The sequence below is a fragment of the Globicephala melas genome, chromosome 19 (assembly GCF_963455315.2).
Source record: "Globicephala melas chromosome 19, mGloMel1.2, whole genome shotgun sequence".
In the NCBI taxonomy this organism is placed as follows: domain Eukaryota; kingdom Metazoa; phylum Chordata; class Mammalia; order Artiodactyla; family Delphinidae; genus Globicephala; species Globicephala melas.
In genome coordinates, this window is record NC_083332.1 from 34,708,005 (window position 1) to 34,729,027 (window position 21,023).

A 21,023-nucleotide genomic window follows, 5' to 3' on the forward strand; every position below is an offset into this window, starting at 1 on the left:
CCAACCTGTCCTCAGTGTGTGCATTCCATTATGGGCACATGGGGGTGGGGAGAGGCAGCAGGCTGGACTTCATATAGAAAGCACAGCCTGGGGCTGGATTGAGGACATTTTCCAACTTTCATTTTCCTGGAGGCTTTCAGTCCTGTGCACTGACCTGTTCCTTCTCTGGAAATAGTTGCAGATGGTTGCAGATATTTGTGCTTGCAATGTGTCAGACTCCGTGGCCCTGCTACAGTGCCTGTGGGCAAAATCCTCCAAGGAGTTGCTGAGCATCAACCAGGTGAAGAGGGAGGGGAGGGTTTGGGGACAGTGTTACCCTTTGAATGGAGTGGTAGACAAATCCTACCACTCTCTTATTTAGTTTGATTTGGGACTTGGACAGATGGGGTTTGGGGATTCATAATAACGGCTGTAAAAAAGCAATGTGGCGTATAGAACCCTTATAGGTAATTTAAGGACATTGACAAGCCAGGGTGCTGCTTAGCTTGGATAAGACCCAACAAAATACAAAGGTTGTCTCTATATCATTGAAGGCATCTCACTGGGAAGAGAGACCACATTTGCTCCACAGGCCACTAGAAACTAAAGTCCAGATCAAGAGCTGGAAGCTGGGAAGCCATTTTGGCTTGAGATGACCAAGAACTTTCTAAAAACTCAGCTGTCTGAAAAAGGACCAGCTCCTTTAGAAGGCAGTGAGATACCCACCTCTGTAGGTATGCAAGAGGGTCTACATGACTGCTGACAAATTTCAATCACAGAATGATTCATTGGACTGGATGATCTTTTATGTCTAATCGTCCAATCTTGAGACCCTCTGGTAGTCCTTGAGAGAATGAGGTCCTTACCTGTTCGATTCTAACATTTGTTAGATAGTTATTTGGCATGGATTGAGAATCTGCTGTGAGTTTTACTAGGGTCCAGGAAATGGGTAATAAGTTCTTGACCCAGTGTAGTGTGAAAGCTCTCTTGTGTGCTCCCTTCTACCCCCAGTCCCAGAACAGAGACCTAAAAAGAAATCATGAATAGAGCCAGGTGTTGCTTCCTAAGACCCAGAAATATCCATCCAGATCCAAGGCCCAGGGCTGAGGAAGACGCCTCAGGAAGATGCTCACACCAACCCACACTACCCTGGCCATCCCCTCCCCTCACCACTCTGCCCATTGCATTTGGCCGGTGGTTCCACACTTGAGCATGCATCAGACTCTCCTGGAGGGCTGTTTGCTGGGCTGCACCCCCCAGAGTTTTGTATTCAGCAGGTCTGGGATGGGACATGAGAATTTGCATTTCTAACAAGTTCCCAGGCGATGCTGACGCTGCTGATCCAGGAGCCACGCTCTGAGAACCGTTGTGCAGGGGTTTTATATTTCTTAGGTTATTACTGTTATTATCCCTATTTAGCAGATGAGGAAATTAAGGCCCAGAAAAGGTGAGCCCCTTTGCCTAAATGAATGGCAGAGCTGGCCAGGCAGCACTGAGGCGTTGGGATGGGCCAAGAGTGGCTTATTTTTCCCTTCTTAATGCCCTTTGCTATAGTGGGTTGGCCCAGCTAGGCTAGGGTTTGGGGACAGCAGATTTCGTGAAGAGAAACAGCTGCCGATTTTTCTCTTCTTCCTTATTTCAGAAAACCAAGTTTTTCACTCGAGTGGTTGATGGCTTTTTCTTTCCTCATGACCCGTTAGACCTATTGGCTCAAAAATCATTTAAGCCAGTTCCTTCTATCATCGGAGTCAATAACCCCGAGTGTGGCTTCCTGCTGCCCATGGTAAGAATTCCTGCTGTGCCTCCTGCTCCCTCAGCAGTGAGGCAGCTGTTTGCTTCACACTGGGTACTCCCAGAGATTTCACCCAGTTATGAGGGCTGGAGCCCATCACCCAAGTACGCAGCTTGGGTGTACTTCTCATCTTTCCTCTCTCTGAAGGAAGAGAACTGTGGATTGGGGGCAGCCGTAGCAAGTGTCCACCCTGCTCCTCGTATAGGTTTAAAGAAACAACTCTACAAAAAAATAAGAGAGGATTGGACCCATTTGAACTTTGTTCAAAACATTACAAATGATTGTTTCAAATAAGCACTGCTACTACCTCAAAGGTGAAACTCATACAGGTTTAGAAAACTTCAGTCCTTTACACTCTCATGTCCAGCCTTGGTTCTGGTATTTGATTTCCAAGAACGCTCTCTAAGGCAGTGCAAGTTGCAAAATTATTGAATTGTTTCATTCATTCAACAAGTATGAACCAAGCATTTACTGTGTGCCCTGCACTCATAAAAAACCAGCATTCGGCAGTGAGCAAGTCACATGGTTCCTGCTTTTTTCCAGCTTACATTCTCAAGGGGAGAGACGGGTGACAGGTAAGATTGAAAGGATGGTTTCAGAGAGTCTAAGTGCTAGGAAGGACATAGACTGGGAAGAGGAGGCTTCTTTAGGGAGGGAAGCAGGGGTCAGGAAAGGCTTCTCTGAGGAGGGATCATTTGAGCTGAGGCCTGAATGCTGAGTAGGAGCCATGATTTATTGACCCTGTAGTTTGAGAAGACCCTCCCCATTCGGAATAAGCTTTTCGTCTGTCCTCAGAAGAGCGGAGTGCTCAATTCTTAATATATCAAAGCTCATTTCTGCAGACCAACCTCTACCTTGCAAGCTGGGGGAAGTGCGGTTATGAAATACAGAAGTTTGTCGAGTTACAAGGCTAGTTGGTGACACGTTAGAATCAGAATCAGAACCCTGAGTTCACTGAGCTGTTAAAGGCATGTTCTGGTAATTATTAATTTGACACATAGAGCAATGTTTTGGGGTAAATAAGGTTGGGGATTTTTTCCCTCGTTGTAAATGAGGCAACTGAGTCACAGGCTGTGGCTTAAGTTAGGTCTTTTAATGCTTTCTGGATCTGTGCTAGAAAAAGGAAGGCAGCTGCTACTGATAATAGCCACGCCACCATAACCACTGTGACTGAGTGCCTTCCATAAGCCAAGTGCATGTTGTCTGTGCAACTTGCAAACAGGCATTATTATCCCCATTTTGCAGCTAAAGAAACTGAGACTAATGTGACTCTTAACTAGAGAGGAGACAGCAGTGTATAGATTTTGTGTATTTAGGCTCTGCCTGTAAATGCTGAGTTCTCTGTTTATCTGCTGTGTGACCTTTAGGGAGCTCCCTAACCTCTCTGAACCTCTGTTCCCTCATCTATGAAATAGGGCTAATGTTATTACCCACCTCACAGGTACACGTCAGATAGCCTGGCATATAGTCTAAGTGCTCAGTAAATGTTAGATATTGGAATTATTCAAGTGGGAGACCAGAACTTGGTGCCCAGGTCTGCATGCACAAGAGGCTGCATGGGTACTGTCATTCTGTGTGACCATTGCTGGTTGTTTGAGACCATAGGAAATCTCCCAAAACCAATCCTAGCTCCTGAACGTACATAGAGGGTTCTTGTAGTTAAAATGTACTTGTGGATTATTTCAATGACTCTGGGAGAAGACAGATATGTTTAAATATCTGTCATGACTCGTTACCCCAAGATTTTCAGCAGAAAATATACCAGAGAAATTCATTTGACAAGTGAATACTACTTCTACCCCCTCATGTTTTTAAGCTGTGATATTGGCTAGGGAAGGGTCATTTTAAAAACAATTGCTCGTAGCTCTTACTCTGTACCAAGCAGCCCCTGTGGTTTTAACCATCCTCTCTGCAGCCTCACTAAGCTGCCTGCCCCTGACAACTGCGGGCTTCTGAGACTCTAATGACAGAGGTCTTTAGAAAGAGAGCAATAAATAAACCACTAGTTTTGAGATTTTCAACCTCTCTTTTAACTTGCTGTTGAAGCCAAGTGGTGGCCTGTATTAGTTTCCTAGGGCTGCCATAACAAAATAACACAGACTAGTGGCTTAAACGACAGAAATTTATTTTCTCAATGTTCTAGAGGCTAGAAGTCCAAGATCAAGGTGCTAGCAGGTTTGGTTTCCTCTGAGGCCGCCTTCCTTGGCTTGCGGGTGGCCGCCTTCTTGCTGTGTCCTCACAAGGTCTTTCCTATGCGTGCGCACCCCTGGAGTCTCTGCACGTCCAAATTTCCTCTTCTTATAAGGACATCAATCGGACTGGATTAGGGCCTACCCTACTGTCCTCATTTTAGCTTAAGGACCTCTTTAAAGACCCTCTCTCCATATACAGTCACATTCTGGGTGTTCAACATAGGAATTTGGTAGGGGACGCACTCAGTCCATAACATGGCCTTCCACAGGGCAGCCACTCAGCTCCCACAGGACTGCAGGTATGACAGGGAATGGCTGCCTCTTATCAAATGGGAGGAGAAGAAACTTCGTTGCTCAACCAACCCACTGAGGCTGCTCCTTACACATGGACCCCTGGGGGCTGAAAGGGTTCCTGCTCTTGCCAGCCTCCTCTCTGAAAGGTGGGTGTCTGGGCCCTCAGGGAGACCAGTTTCCCTTCTGATGACCTGCTGTGCTCACAGAGGGGGCACCTGCTTCTTTCCACAGAAGGAGTTTCCTGAGATCCTCGGGGGCTCCAACAAGTCCCTCGCCCTGCAGTTGATACACTCAATCCTGGTAAGTGAGCCTGACTCTCCAAGATCCATTCATTTCACAAACCTCCTTGGGTCACACACAGGGGTAGCTCTGGGGGTACAGATCTTCCTCATTCGTTCATTTAGTAGATCTTTACTAAGCAGAGCTCTGCAATCCCTTATCCACAGTCTCAACATCCAAATCGCGCTGACAACCCAAAGGTTTCTTGTAACTCACATGGCAGCCAATATTGACCTAGACCGATACGTAGCCATTGGTCTTTATTGTTGCTATACGTTCATTCACTTTATCCCACCATATGTTTCTCTGTGGGCATATTAATGTGGGGGCTGGGGTGCTGCCCCATCCCCCCACCCCTGAACATATCACATAATATGCAGCATATGTACTGAATTATCTGTCTACGAATGGAAAAGCTCTGAATTCTGAAAACCACCTGGGACTAGGGACCCATATTCACTACATACCTGCATACCAGCCAGGCACTGTACTAGGTTCTAGCAATACCAAGGACCATTACTCACTCACTCCCTGCACTAGGGATATAGAGATATATTTATCCTAGACACTAGGATATAGAGATGGATTTCTTTCCTTCCTTCCTTTCTTCTTTCCATAAACATTTATTCAGTGTGTATTTTGTGGCAGATTCATTTCATTCATTTTTTATTGAACAAATGTTTCTTATGCATCCACATGCCCCAGAACTTCCCGAGGCACTGAGTGCAGTGATAAGCAGGCACTCCCCCTGCACTTGAGGGACTTAGAGACTTGCAGTGGATGGACATGACCGGGCACTTTGGTACGGTGCTGTACACACCAGAGCAGAGATGTGTTCGAGGCCCTGTGGTGCCCGCAGGAGGGAGCAGGTGGCTTCCTCGGGGAGGAAGGCTTTGGAGGATGAATTAAGTTTGTCTGGTTAATGGAGGAGCAGGACTGAGGGGAGCCACAGGAGCTGAGAGGACCAGTTAGGAGCAGAGAAGTGTAAGGAGATCAGTGGAAGAGGCTGGCTGCAGCATGGGAGGATGCTGGCAGCTGTTTCATGCTATGGAAGGAATAGAAAGTTTATTCTGGGGGCTGGGAACAGAAAACGAGAAGCATGCTTTGACTTCCACTTCAGAAATAGCCCTATGGCTGCAGAGTGGCCCAGACTGAAGGCAAGGGATCCATCAGGTCCTAAGGCTTAGAGGGGATGTTTGGTGAGTCTTGGTTGTCTGGTGATGAGAGTTGAGATGAAGGTTTCAGATATTTAAAATATGTTAGAGGAATTTCTCAGGCTGGATTGGAGATGGCCTCATGGAGGAGGAGGCCATTGATCTGGGCCTTAGCAAAGGGGAACATTTGAGCAGGAGGGCATTTCCAGAGGAGAAGGTATCTTGAGCTAGGTCCTAGCAGGTGGGAAGTAGGGTGTGTGGGAAGCTGCAGGAGGACCAGAAGGGCACGCAGTCTCTCTTCCTCCCAGTAGCAAGGCAGGAAGTACTTTCCAAATGGTAAGTAGTTTTCTCATGCAGAAGCCATAGTTTTGCTCCAGAACCCTAGGGGTCTGCACTGTGACTGCCCAGCTGGGGCTCGCCAGAGGCTCCACATGGCATATGTACCCCCCTTGGATACCTCAAGCACCAAGGTGTCTGCTGGTCCTATGGGCCACGCAGGGGAACTTACACCAGAACCTGGGCCTGCTGCAGAGCCCTAACTTGCTCTGGGCCTGATTGAAAGCAGTCGGCCTTCAGAGGACCCAGTGAATGTGTCCCAGCAGCATTCCCTGGCGTGGTATACGCTGCCTCCAAATCTCAAAGAAACCTACGAAGGGCTGTACCTCTGTCTTAGTGTTAGGGGGTTGAGGTGCAGTAACTTTTCCCAGTGTTCCCCAGAGCACCAGACTCCCAAGAACATCACCAATGTGGCAGACCTTGAACCTTTATGATGTTTCCCTTCCATCCTCTGGCATTTGTGCTGGGGCCACATTGAAGGACTGAAGACTGGGAGGCAGCCTGGTGTCAGGTCAAAAAAGCATGGGATGGGGCTTCCCTGGTGGCGCAGTGGTTGAGAATCCGCCTGCCAATGCAGGGGACGTGGGTTCGTGCCCCGGTCCGGGAAGATCCCACATGCCGCGGAGCGGCTCGGCCCGTGAGCCATGGCCGCTGAGCCTGCGCGTCTGGAGCCTGTGCTCCGCAATGGGAGAGGCCACAATGGTGAGAAGCCCATGTACCGCAAAAAAAAAAAAAAAAGCATGGGATGCTCTGTTAAAGGACTTGGCAATGGGTTTCAGAGGGAACTGACAGAACTGAAGGCCTGCTCTGTGCCAGGCAGCATGCTTTTCTTTTTGTATCTTGTGTGATCCTCTGAACAACAATTGTTGTTGAACAACAACAACAATAAATAAACAACAAGTTTTTTTTTCATAGAAGAGGTAACTCCAAGAGACCAACTCGCTTAGATCAAAGAGTAAATGTCTGGAGACAGTGCTGGTACCAGGAGCAGGGCCAGCCTCAGGAGTGTACAACCTGTGTAGTTCAAAGGGCCTCATGCTTAGAAGAGTCCTATACTTGGTTGAATGTTCTGTTGTCACTACCTTGAAATTCTTAGAGTTTTTGAACAAGGACCTCACATTTTTCACTTTGCACTGGGCCGCACAAACAACTTAGCCAGATCTGCCCAGGGGTGGCTGTTTCTGAAATATTTCAGAGAGACGTGCATACTGTGATTAGAGAATGAGATTTGGATGCAGATAGACTTGTGAAGGAATCATGGTTCCACCACTTTGGACAAACTACTTAACCTCTCTAAACCTCAGTTCCCTCACCTGTCAAATGGGGCTGATTTTGATACTTGCATCATAGGGTCACTGTGTGGATTAAATGAGACAATGCATGTAAAGCACTTAGAATTTTGCCTGCAAAGGCAAATGTTTGACTGTTGTTGCTGTGTGTTGGCTGTTGCTGTTGACCTAGATCTCTTGCAACCATGATGTTTTACAGCACATCCCTGTCCAGTATTTATACCTTGTGGCTAATGAATATTTCTACAACAAACACTCTCTGATTGATATACGAAATCGCTTCCTGGATTTGCTTGGAGATGTGTTCTTTGTGCTCCCTGAGCTGGTAACAGCTCAATATCACAGAGGTGAGTCTCCTAGCACCGCTCCCCCTGCAAGGCTGGTGGCTGCAGGGATCCCTGTTGCCTGCTGACTGTCTACCTGCTCTGGCCTTCTGTTCCTTTGATGAGAGGGAGTTCCCAAGGCTGTCTGGGATATAGCCCTGCATGCTGACCTTTGCAGTTCCCCTGCCTTTCAGAGTTCAGGAATGTTGATCAGTCCTTGTTGTTTATATTCCTTCCCCTTCTTCAGGACCATGTAGAAAAGCTCTACCCCTGCATATTTTCTGGGGCCTGGACCCCACTTTCCTTCCTCTTCGGAAGTGTCTTCCCAAATATCTTAACTCTAAGCAGTAGTGGAGCAATCAGAAAGAGAAGATTACTCGTGGGGAAGCAAACCTGCCCTTCTTTCTTTTTAAACAATTTTTATTTTTATTTATTTTTTAAATTGAAGTGTAGTTGATTTACAAAGTTGTGCAAATTTCTGCTGTACAGCAAAGTGATTCAGATATATATATGTGTATATATATATTCTTTTTAATATTCTCTTCCATTGTGGTTTATCACAGGATATTGAATATACTTCCCTGTGCTATACAGTAGGACCTTGTTGTTTATCTATTCTATATATAATAGTTTGCAACTGCTAACCCCAATCTCCCACTCCATCCCTCCCCACCCCCCTCCCGCTTGGCAACCACATGTCTATTCTCTATGTCTGAGTCTGTTTGTTTCATAGATAAGTTCATTTGTTGTCATATTTTAGATACCACATATAAGTGGAATCTCATATGGTATTTGTCTTTCTCTTTCTGACTTTCTTCACTTAGTATGATAATATCTAGGTCCATTCATGTTGCTGAAAATGGCATTATTTCATTCTTTTTATGGCTGAGTAATATATATATATATATATATATATACACCCTACATCTTGTTTATCCATTCATCTGTCGATGGACATTTAGGTTGTTTCCATGTTTTGGCTATTGTGAATAGTGCTGCTATGAACATAGGGGGTGCATGTATCTTTTTGAATTATAGTTTTGTCCAGATATAAGCCCAGGTGTGGGATTGCTGGATCATATGCCAACTTTATTTTTAGGTTTTGTTTTGTTTTGTTTTGTTTTTTTGTGGTACACGTGCCTCTCACTGTTGTGGCCTCTCCCGTTGTGGAACACAGGCTCCGGACGTGCAGGCTCAGCGGCCATGGTTCACGGGCCCAGCCGCTTCGTGGCATGTGGGATCCTCCAGGACCGGGACACGAACCCGCGTCCCCTGCATCGGCAGGCGGACTCTCAACCACTGCGCCACCAGGGAAGACCTATTTTTAGTTTTTTGAGGAAATTCCATACTGTTTTCCATAGTGGCTGCACAAACTTATATTCTCACCAACAGTGTAGGAGGGTTCCCTTTTCTCCACACCCTTTCCAGCATTTGTTATTTGTAGACTTTTTAATGATGGCCATTCTGACCGGTGTGAAATGGTATCCCATTGTAGTTTTGATTTGCATTTCTCTAATAATTAGTGATGCTGAGCATCTTTTCATGTGCCTGTTGGCCATGAGTATGTCTTTTTGGAGAAATGTCTATTTAGGTCTTCTGCCCATTTTTTGATTGGGTTGTTTGTTTTTTTTGTTGTTGTTGTTGAGTTATATTAACTGTTTGTTTATTTTGGAAATTAAGCCTTTGTCAGTCGCATCATTTGCAAACATTTTATCCAAGTCCATAGGTTGTCTTCTTGTTTTGTTTATGGTTTCCTTTGCTGTACAAAAGCTTGTTAGTTTGATTAGGTCCCATTCATTTATTTTTGCTTTTATTTCCATTCCCTTGGGAGACTGACCTAAGAAAACATTGTTTCAATTTATGTCAGAGAATGTTTTGCCTATGTTGTCTTCTAGAAGTTTTATGGTGTCATGTCTTATATTTAAATCTTTAAGCCATTTTGAGTTTATTTTTTTGTATGGTGTGAGGGTGTGTTCTAACTTCTTTGATTTACGTGCGGCTGTCCAGCTTTCTCAATGCCACTTGCTGAAGAGACTGTCTTTAAGATCTCAGAATGCAGTGATTGCAGAACGAATGGATTAAAAAAAAGTAATCCAACTATATGCTTTCTACAAGACACTCACTTTAGAATCAAAGATACAAATAGGTTGGAAGTGAAAGGATGGCAAAAGATACATTCCATGCAAACAGTAACCAAAAGAGAGTTGTAGTGGCAATACTTAAATCAGACAAAATAGACTTTAAGGCTAAATAGTTACAGAGAAATTGTTCCAGACTAAAAGAGACAGAGAAGCACATTATATAAGGATAAAATAGTGAATCCATCAAGAAGATATAGCAATTAAAAACCCAGATGTACCTTACAACAGAGCCCCAAAATATATGAAGCAAAAAATGACAGAATCAAAGGGAGAAACAGACAGTTTTACATTAATAGTTGGAGACTTCAACCCCACTTTCAATACTAGAACAACTATACAAAAGATAGACAAGGAAATAGAAAACTTGAACAATACTATAAACCAACTACATTAAACAGAAACATAAAGAACACTTCACCTAACAACAGCAGATTGCATATTCTTCTCAAGTACACATGGAACATCCTCAGCTATAGACCATATACTGGACCACAAAACAAGTCTCAGTAACTTTTAAAAAGATGTAAATCATACAGAGTGTCTTTTCCAACCACAGTGGAATGAAGTTAGAAATCAATAACGAAAGGAAATCTGGAAAATTCACAAATGTTTATAAATTAAATGGCACTTTTTTATAGTTTAGAAAATTGTGGCAAAATATGCATAACAAAAATTTTTACCATTTTAATAATTTTTAAGTGTACAGTTCAGTGGAATTAAAGTTCATTCACATTATTGTGCAACCATACCACTGTCCATCCATCTCCAGAACATTTTCATCATCCCAAATTGAAACTCTGTACCCATTAAAAAATAACTCCCCACTCCTTCTGTCTCTATGAATTTGACTATTCTAGGCACTTCATATAAGTTGAATCATATAATATTTGTCCTTCTGTATCTGGCTTAATTCACTTGGCGTAATGCCTTTAAAGTTCATCCATGTTGTATCATGTATCAGAATTTCATTCTTTTCTAAGACTGAATAATATTCTATGGTATGTATATAACACATTTTGTTTATCCTTTCGGCCATCAATGGACATTTGGGCTGTTTCCACCTTTGGTTGTTGTGAATAATGCTTCCATGAACATTGGTATACAAATATCTGTTCAAGTTGTGGCTTTCACTTCTTGGGGTGCATACCCAGAGGTGTAATTGCTGGATCATGTGGTTATTCTATGTTTAATTTTTTGAGGAACTGTTCTATTGTTTTCCACAGTGGCTGCACCATTTTACATTGTGCACTTATAATGCACAGGGTTCCAAGTTTTCCACATTTTTACCAACACTTGTTATTATCATTTTTAAGTAATAGCCATTGTAATAGGTGTGAAATGGTATCTTATTGTGGTTATGATTTGCATTTCCCTAAGAATTAGTGACGTTGATATCGAATATCTTTTCATGTGCTTATTACCCATTTGTATATATTCTTTGGAGAAATGTTTATTCAAGTTTCTTTGCCTATTTTTGAATTTAGCTGGTTTTTGTGTTGTTGTTACTGAGTTTTAGGAGTTCTTTACATACTCTAGATATATTAATCTTTTATCAGATAAATGATTTGCAAACATTTTCTCCCATTCTGTGGATTGCCTTATTATTTTGTTGATAGTGTGCTTTGCTACAAAATAGTTTTTAACAACAAACTCTTAAATAATCAATAGGTCAAAGAAGAAATCACAGGGAAAATCAGAACATACTTTGAGATGAATGAAAACAAAACCACAAGATTCTGAAACTTATGGGGCATGGTGAAAGCAGTGCTTAGAGAGAAATTTATAGCTGTAAGTGCATACATTAAAAAGCAAAAAAGGGCTTCCCTGGTGGCACAGTGGTTGAGAATATGCCTGCTAATGCAGGGGACACGGGTTCGAGCCCTGGTCTGGGAGGATCCCACATGCCGTGGAGCAGCTGGGCCCATGAGCCACAACTACTGAGCCTGCGTGTCTGGAGCCTGTGCTCCCCAACAAGAGAGGCCACGATAGTGAGAGCCCCGCGCACCACGATGAAGAGTGGCCCCCCCTTGCCACAACTAGAGATAGTCCTCGCACAGAAACGAAGACCCAACACTGCAAAAATAAAAATAAATAAATAATAAACTCCTACCCCTAACATCTTAAAAAAAAAAAGAAAAAAGCAAAAACGATCTCAAATCAATAACCCAACCTTCCACCTTAAGTAACTAGAAAAATAAGAGCAAAGTAAATCCAACCAGAAGGAAGAATATAATAAAGATAAGAGCAGAGATAAATGAAATAGAGTATAAAATCAATAGAGAGAATGGATGAATATAAAATTTGGTTCTTTGAAAAACAACAGAGACTTCCCTGGTGGCGCAGTGGTTAAGAATCTGCCTGCCAATGCAGGGGACACAGGTTTGATCCCTGGTCCAGGAAGATCCCACGTGCTGTGGAGCAGCTAAGCCCGTGTGCCACAACTACTGAAGCCTGCACACCTAGAGCCCATGCTCTGCAATGAGAAGCCACCACAATGAAAAGCCCACGCACCACAACGAAGAGTAGCCCTTGCTCGCTGCCACAACTAGAGAAAGCCTGCGCGCAGCAATAAATACCCAATGCAGCCAAAGATAAAAGTAAGTTAATTAATTTAAAAAATAAAAATAAAAGAGTGTTTATTGAAAAAAAAGAAAAACAATGAAATTGACAAACTTTTAATCAGACTGACCAAGAAAGAAGACTCAAATTAGAAATGAAAGTGGGTGCATTACTACAGACATTACAGAAATAAAAAGGATTATTATGAACAGGTGTATGGCAACAAATTAGGTAGATGAAATTGAGAAATTCCTAGAAACACAAAAACTACAAAAACCAATTCAAGAAGAAATAGAAAGTCTGAATATACCTATGACAAAAGAAATTATTGAATCAGTAAGCAAAACCCTACCAACAAAGGAAATCCCAGGACCAGTTGTCTTCACTGGTGAATTCTAGCAAACATTTAAAGAATTAAAACCAATCTTTCTCAATCCTTTCAAAAAAGTGAAAGAGGAGGGAATACTTCGTAACTCGTCCTGTGAGACCAGTAGTACCCTGATAGTAAAGCCAGACAAAGACATCACAAGAAAAGAAAACTATAGACCAATATCCCATATGAGCCTAGTTGCAAAAATCCTCAACAAAATCCTAGCTACTGAATCTAGCATATTAAAAGGATTGTATACCATAATCAATTGGGATTTATCCCAGGAATATAAGCATGGTTCAATATATGAAAATCAATCAATATAATATACCTTATTAATAGAATACAGGAAAAAACACACAATTATCTTATTAGATGCAGAAAAAGCATTTGACAAAATTCAACACACATTCATGATGAAGACACTCAACAAACTAAGAATACACAGGACCTTGTTCAAACTGATAAAGGACTTATGTGAAAAACCCACAGCTGATATCTTACTTAGTGGTGAAAGACTGAAATCTTTCCCTAAGATCAGGAACAAGATAAAGATGTTTCCTCCCACCATTTCTATTCAAGTTCTAGCGAGGACAAATTAAAAGGAATCTAAATTGGAAAGAAAGAAGCAAAACTGTCTCTATTCACAGATGGCATGATATTATGTGTAGAAAATTCTAAAGAATCCACAAAAAACCATGAGAGTTAATAAATTCAAAGTTTCAGGATACAAGATCAGCATACAAAAGTCAGTTTTATTTCTACACACTAGCAGTGAACAATCAAAAAATGAAATTAAGAGAACAACTTCATTTAGAATAGCATTAGCATCAAAAAGAATAAATTACTTAGAAATTAATATAACCAAGGAGGTACAAGATACGTGCACTGAAAATTATAAAACATTGCTGAAAGAAATGAAAGAATAAATGGTTTGGAAGATTTAGATTTAAGATGGCAATACTCCCAAATTTAATGCAATTCCCATCAAAATTCTGACTTCCCTTTTTGCAGAAATGGACAAGCTGATCCTAAAATTCATATGGAATTTCAGGGGACCCAGAATAGCCAAAATAATCTTGAAAAAGAACAAAGCTGGAAGACTCATATTTACTGATTTTAAAACTCACTACAAGGCAATGGTAGTCAAGGTGGTGTGCTACTGGCATAAGAATAGACAAACAGATCAATGTCCAGAAATAAACCTATATATATCTATAGTCAATTGATTTACACAAGGCTGCCAAGACTATTCAATGGGGAAAAAATAGTCTTTTCAGCAAATTCTGCTGGGACAACTGAATAACACATGCAAAAGAAGGAAATTGAACCCTACCCTCACACCATAATCAAAAATTAACTCAAAATGGTTATTTGTAGTGAGGTGGATGGACCTAGAGACTGTCATACAGAGTGAAGTTAAGTCAGAAAGAGAAAAACAAATACCGTATGCTAAAACATATATATGGAATCTAAAAAAAATGGTTCTGAAGAACCTAGGGGCAGGACAGGAATAAAGACACAGACATAGAGAATGGACTTGAGGACATGGGGAGGGGGAAGGGTAAGCTGGGACGAAGTGAGAGTATGGCATGGACTTATATATACTACCAAATGTAAAATAGATAGCTAGTGGGAAGCAGCAGCATAGCACAGGGAGATCAGCTCGGTGCTTTGTGACCACCTAGAAGGGTGGGATAGGGAGGGTGGGAGGGAGACGCAAGAGGAAGGAGATATGGGGATATATGTGTATGTATAGCTGATTCACTTTGTTATAAAGCAGAAACTAACACACCATTGTAAAGCAATTATACTCCAATAAAGATGTTAAAAAAATAATTAACTCAAAATGGATCAGAGACCTAAATGTAAGAGGTGAAACTGTAAACCTCTTAGAAGAAAACAGGGTACATTTCTATGACCTCAGATTTGGCAATGGATTCTTAGATATAACACCAAAAATATAAACAAAAAAGAAAAAAATTGGACTTTATCAAAATTAAAAATTATTGTGCATTAAAGGACAATATAAAGAAAGTGAAAAGACAACCCACAGAATGGGAGAAAATATTTGCAAATCATATATCTGATAAGGGTCTATTATTCAGAATATATAAAGAACTCTTACAAGTAAACAAACAAACAAACAAAAGGCCAAACAACTCAAATAAAAAATGGGCAAAGGATTGAATGGACATTTTTCCAAAGAAGATATACAAATGGCTAATAAGCACATGAAAAGATGATCAACATCATTTGTTATTAAAGAAATGAAAATCATAACCACGACATACCACTTCACATCCACTAGAGTAGCTACAATAAGCAAACAAACAAAAAACAACAAACAACAAATCCAGAAAATAACATGTTGTTGAGAATGTGGAGAAATTGGAACACTCATATACTGCTGATGGGAATGTAAAATGGTGCACCTGTTGTAGAAAACAGTTCGACTGTTCCTCAAAAAGTTACACGTAGAAGTATCAACAACCCAGCAAATACACTCCTAAGCAACTATACTCCAATAAAAATTTTTTAAAAATAGGTGGTCAAACAAAAATCTTACATGAGTGTTCATAGCAGCCTTACTGTAACCAAAAAGAAGCAACAACCCAAATGTCCATCAATTGGTGAATAGATAAACAAAAGGTGGTGTATATATATACAATGGATTATAATTTAGCCATGAAATATTGATACGTGCTACAATACGGATGAACCCTGGAAAAACTGCTAAGTGGAAGAAGACCATAAAAGGCTATATGTTGTGTGATTCTATTTATGTGAAATGTCCAGAGTAGGCAAATCTATAGCACCATAAAATTCCCAAGGGTAAGGGGAGGGGTGAGTGAGGGAATGACTGCTTGAATGGATCTGGGTTTCTGTCTGAGGTGATGAAAATGTTCTGGACCTAGATAGTGGTGATGGTTGCATAACATTCTGCACATACTAAAAGCCACTGAATTATACACTTTGAAATTGTTAAAATGCTGACTTTTATGTTGGTGAATTTTTAAAAATTACTGTGAAGAAAATGCAAAAGCAAGCCACAGACTGGAAGAAAATATTCACAATACAAATCTGACAAAAAATTCATATCCAGAATAGAAGAACTCTTACAGTTCAGTAGTGAAAAGACAAATAATCCAATTACAAATGTGTAAAAGGCTTGAAAAGACACTTCACTAAAGAGGATGAATGAAAGCAAAATGCACATGAAAAGGTGCTCGACATTGTCATCAGGGAAATGCAAAATGAAACCAAAATGAGGCAACTATTTACACCTGCTAAAATGGCTAATATTAAAAACTCAAACCATATACCAAAAAGTATTGCCAAGGGTGGAATGTTCAGAACTTCTGGTGGGAATGTGAAGTGGTTACAATCACCCTGGAAAACTGTAAGTTTCTTATAGACATACACTTACCCTGTTACTCAACCGCAGAAAAGACTTGTATATGGATATCCACAGCAGCTTTAATCATAATAGCCCAAAATTGGAAAGAACCCAAAATGTCTATCGTCAGATGAATGGATAAGTAATTTATGGTATATTCATGCAGTAGCTTACTACTTGGTGATTAGGAGTCAATTATTGATACAGGCAAAACATGGATGAACCTCAAAAGTATTATGCTGAGCAAAAGAAGCTGGATACAAAAGAGTACATTTTGTGTTATTCCATACAGAGTTCAAGAACAAGCAAAATTAATCAACTGTGATAGGAATAAAAACTTTGGTTTTCTCTTGGTAGAGTGACTAGAAGGAGATGCAAGGGAACTTCTGGGGTGATGGAAATGCTCTGTATCCTGCTTGGGGTGGTGTTTACACGAACGTGCATGCATTTGTAAAAACTCATCAAAATGTACACTTAAAATCTGTGCTTTTTATTGTCCATACATGATACTTCTATTGAAAGAGAAAATGAGAGGAAAGGAAGCAGAGATAATAAGGCAACTTCACTGTAAGGCTTGCTAGAAGGAATTTAGAGAAATAAGCCAGTAACTGGAGGGGAAGTTGAGACCAAGAGTATGTATTGATATGTTTGTGTGTGCTTCTGTGTGTGTGTGCCCATATGTGTGTGCACACGTGTGTGTGCTTTAATGAGAGACTTTGTAAGCATGTTTGCTACTGATGGTGATGATCCAATAGAGAAAAACTGATGATGCAGGGAAAGAGGGGAAATTACAGAGCAAAGACCTTTAGAAGAGAGGTGAAGAAACATAGGATGCAGCAGAGCATCTTGGTAACAGGAAATAATTTTGTTCTGTTTTCCCCAGACAGTTGAACCAGGGTCAAACAAAGGAAGTCACAAGGAGGTAGATCTCGGATCAGTATAAAGGGTTTTTTTTTGAGAAGTAGTACTGTTGCCCTCTCAGGCCACCCTGAGGGGTAGTGAGTTCTGTCTCCAGGGGCATGAGGGCCACTGTAGCAGGAAACACTAGCCTCACATTGTCTCTGGGCTGTTCCACCCACGAGTCTGTGGATCCCAGACTAGATGGATGGAAATGCAGGGCCAGCCCCTACTGCCCCCTGCATGCATGCCTGCCACAAACCCTTCCTACCTTTCTGCAGATGCTGGTGCACCTGTCTACTTCTATGAGTTTCAGCATCGGCCCCAGTGCTTAAAGGATAAGAAGCCACCTTTTGTCAAAGCTGATCACACTGATGAAATCCGCTTTGTCTCTGGAGGTGCCTTCCTGAAGGGCGACATTGTCACGTTTGGTAAGAAACTGGCTTCAGGGGCTCCTGCTCTTGCAGGAACATGAGCTTGGGACGAGTTGGGGAGAAGATGAGAATCTCCATTGTTAGCGCGAAGCCTCACCAACCGCAACACTATGCAGGGGCTGGGAGGACTGGCATGGTGGTTTACAGACACAACCTTTCGCTGGAGAATGTCTCCACTCGTAGTTTTAGAAAAAGAGGCCATGAAAAAGATGGGCCAACATTTGCTTGATGAGTGTTTTTCTCTAGACTAAAGCCTATAGGGGTGGGCACTTGGGGGCACTCATGCAATCTGATTTTTTTTGAAAAAAAAACCCCACCCACTTACTTCCTTCTCTTTGACATCTGGTCTCACCCTCCCTGCCCTTCCCAGAGCTCCCGTGAGGCTACCACTCAGGGCTTTCAAAGGCAAGAACCACATTTTTCATAATTGCAGCTGAAAGTTGTCTGGATCCAGGTGATCTAATGTAAATGCTTGTGAACTCTTTCTGGTGAGGTTAGCTCATTTATTCCTGAATTTATGACCTGTTCAGTGCCTAAAATAATAAGCCAATCAGATGAGGTGATCAAAATTTAAAAAACCATAAGAACTACACACAGGAGTTATGACTAAACTATTTAGTTAAAAAATTGCACAGTGTAGGCTCTTAACCAGTTCATGCTAGCCTCTCCGTGAAAAGGACAGAACCTCTCCTCTAGAGTGTGTCTGTGCAGTGCGGTTTGTTCATTGTTTTATTTATTCTTTCTTATCTTATAATGCCAATACTAACAGAACTACCTCCTAGGTTGTCATAAGGATTAAATGAAACAATTCTCATAAATCATATGGTGAGTGCTTAAGAAATATTACTATTATTATTACTCAGTAACCATCACTGAACCTGTACTATGTGATGGGCACATGGACTCTCAAAAATGGAAAAAATGAACAACATATGTATGTATCAAAGGGTTAAATTCCTTGGTATCTAAAGAACTCATAAAATCAATGAGAAAAACACAACCCAGTCAAAAACTGGGTAACAGATATAAATAGTTTATGGAAAGGGAAACATGTGGCTTTTAAACATAAAAATCCATTCAACCTCGCTCATAGCAAAGAGGATTAAAAACTAACCTTGACCAAGGACTCATTTTTCATAGATCAAGGTTGAGAAGAACATTTTACATAATGTATTTGAGCAGGTGGGGGAAAATTGATAACCTCATATGTCAATGGAAAACTCTATCAAAATTTAAAATGCGTGTAGTTTTTAGCCCAGCAATTCAACTTCTGGAATTTTTTATGCAATTAGACTTCCACATGTGCAAAAATATACACACACAAACACACACTAAAACATTGCTTTTACGAGCAAAAGATTGAAAAAAATGTCAAGACCCATCAATACAGTACTGGATACATGAATTATATACTTACATATATATATTTATGTATTGTATATTTATAGAGCAACAAAGAACAGTAAATGGAAGGTTTATAGGCAGCAATATGGAACTAACTCCTGGATACAATTTTAGTGAAAGAGAAAGATGTATAATGTGTGTCCACTGTAGCATCAAGTGTGTTAAAAGTGTCTGCTTAAACCCTCATGCACGTCTAGACTCCTTCGGAAGTTCCCTCAAGAATGTGGTAACAATGGTTGCCTCTGAGGCTGGTAACTGGGTGACTAGAGGGAAGAGATGGAGAAACTTACTTTCATTAGATATACTTCCTGCATTTTGAACTTTGTGCTTTAAGCAGTGTTACATTTTCAAATAAAGAAGTACAATAATTGATTGATTGATCGAGAGAGAGAGGTGTCTCTGTCCCCAAGGAACTTGCAGTCCCGTGGAAAGGGCAGGAAGAGTGTTGGATGGTCAGGGAAGATGTGTGTTCAGCCTCCACCATTTGGAACCATGATTCTTCAGGCAAGTCAGTATCTGCAAATACGCAATGAGTGCAGTGAAACAGCTGAGCAGGAACATGATGCTATATTGGGCTAACTTTGCTCGGAATGGGTAAGTGAACCTCCCAGCATCCTCCGTAACCAGGTGTTTGAGGCTGAAAATCTCTCACTTCCAGGAATCCTAATGGGGAAGGCCTGCCCCTGTGGCCGGCCTACGATCAGACCGAGGAATACTTACAGCTGGACTTGAACATGAGCGTGGGACAGAGACTGAAAGAGCTGGAGCTGGAGTTTTGGACGGACACCCTCCCCCTGATGATGTCCTCTTCCAGAACGCTCCTTGCTTCTCTTTCTTTCTTAACCTTCCTTTCTCTGCTCCTGCCTTTCATTTTCTCTTTTGCTCCTATCTTTGTGTGATTCTGGTTTTCCTTCTCCTTCTGCGGTTTCTCCCACAATCATTAGCTTCATCTGTGTTTAGCTACTTTACGGAGTCAACTGCTTTAGCTGATGTTTTGGGAACTTGGGGATGATCCTTAAAGAATTATTTTCAACGTCAAAAAATGCAATTTGGGGCTTCCCTGTGGCGCAGTGGTTGAGAGTCCGCCTGCCTATGCAGGGTACATGGGTTCATGCCCCGGTCCGGGAAGATCCCACATGCCGCGGAGCGGCTGAGCCCGTGAGCCATGGCCGCTGAGCCTGCGCATCCGGAGCCTGTGCTCCGCAACGGGAGAGGCCACAACACTGAGAGGCCCAAGTACCAAAAAAAAAAAAAAAAACAACGCAATTTGCCTTGGAAAGCTACCAGATTTCTTCAATAAATCTGCAGGAGGGTTGGCCTATTAGTTGGCATCATAATGATCTTGTTACTCATATAAAATAAAATAAGAATGCAAAATATGTACAGGGAGCAGAATTTAATTATGGGCTGAAAACTCTCCCCCTCTACCCCAGCATCCAAGATGAAGTGAACTTTCTAACATGTCTTGGTGTGTGTTACCTGAATTATGTGTCCTCCAACCCCCATCTAGGTGGGTTTTAGCCACGAACCAAGCATGGATGTCCTGAACATCACTGCCTTGAACTGGCTCTCTTCTCTGGCTCAGGAGTTATGTCGGGGAGAGGGACACACCAGAGACCCTGCTCAGAAATGGAAAACAGACGTCCTCCAAGTTCTGGAATGCAGAAGTCAAACACCAGGCAGCAAGTTCAGTCAGAGATTTCCAAGAAGAAGGGATGTTTTACTGATGGGGTGGAGACTAATCCATCATTCAATAAATCTACATTGGGTGCCTGATATGTACCAGCAATAGCCCTACTGGGGTTACAACAGTTAACAAAGACATACTCTCCATCAAATGGTGAGCAAACAGACAGTAAGCAAACATTCACACAAGTGACTATCTTAAGATACAAAGTTGAAGAATTCATTTAGTAAAGGAAGGTATTTTAAGAAAGTGTAAGAGGGGAACCTCATTGAGGTGAAAGTCTTAGGAAGCTCTCTCTGGAGAAATAACATTTGTAATAAGAAAGGATGAATTAAAGTTAACCAGATGATAAGTAGGGAGAATGTTATACATACCATCATTCAAAGGATGCACTTTTACTTTTTATATCCATATAATTCCTGTTACATCCATACAATTTACCCAGGTAATTACTATTTATTTCTGATTCCTTCAAAATTACACGAGGTACATA

At 41.5% G+C, this 21,023-nt stretch overlaps 1 protein-coding gene across 1 annotated transcript in view; it reads left to right on the forward strand.

Moving 5' to 3' along the window:
* CES5A (carboxylesterase 5A) overlaps nucleotides 1–19,923 on the forward strand; it is an 86,106-nt gene extending 66,183 nt beyond the window's left edge. Inside the window, exons 6-12 of the mRNA XM_060288297.1 lie at nucleotides 176–280; nucleotides 1,622–1,762; nucleotides 4,489–4,557; nucleotides 7,515–7,662; nucleotides 17,287–17,436; nucleotides 19,353–19,437; nucleotides 19,502–19,923. Coding sequence (XP_060144280.1) covers nucleotides 176–280; nucleotides 1,622–1,762; nucleotides 4,489–4,557; nucleotides 7,515–7,662; nucleotides 17,287–17,436; nucleotides 19,353–19,437; nucleotides 19,502–19,742 — 939 coding nt within the window. The 3' untranslated portion in view covers nucleotides 19,743–19,923. The remainder of the gene's footprint in view (nucleotides 1–175; nucleotides 281–1,621; nucleotides 1,763–4,488; nucleotides 4,558–7,514; nucleotides 7,663–17,286; nucleotides 17,437–19,352; nucleotides 19,438–19,501) is intronic.
* Nucleotides 19,924–21,023: the final 1,100 nt, after the last annotated feature.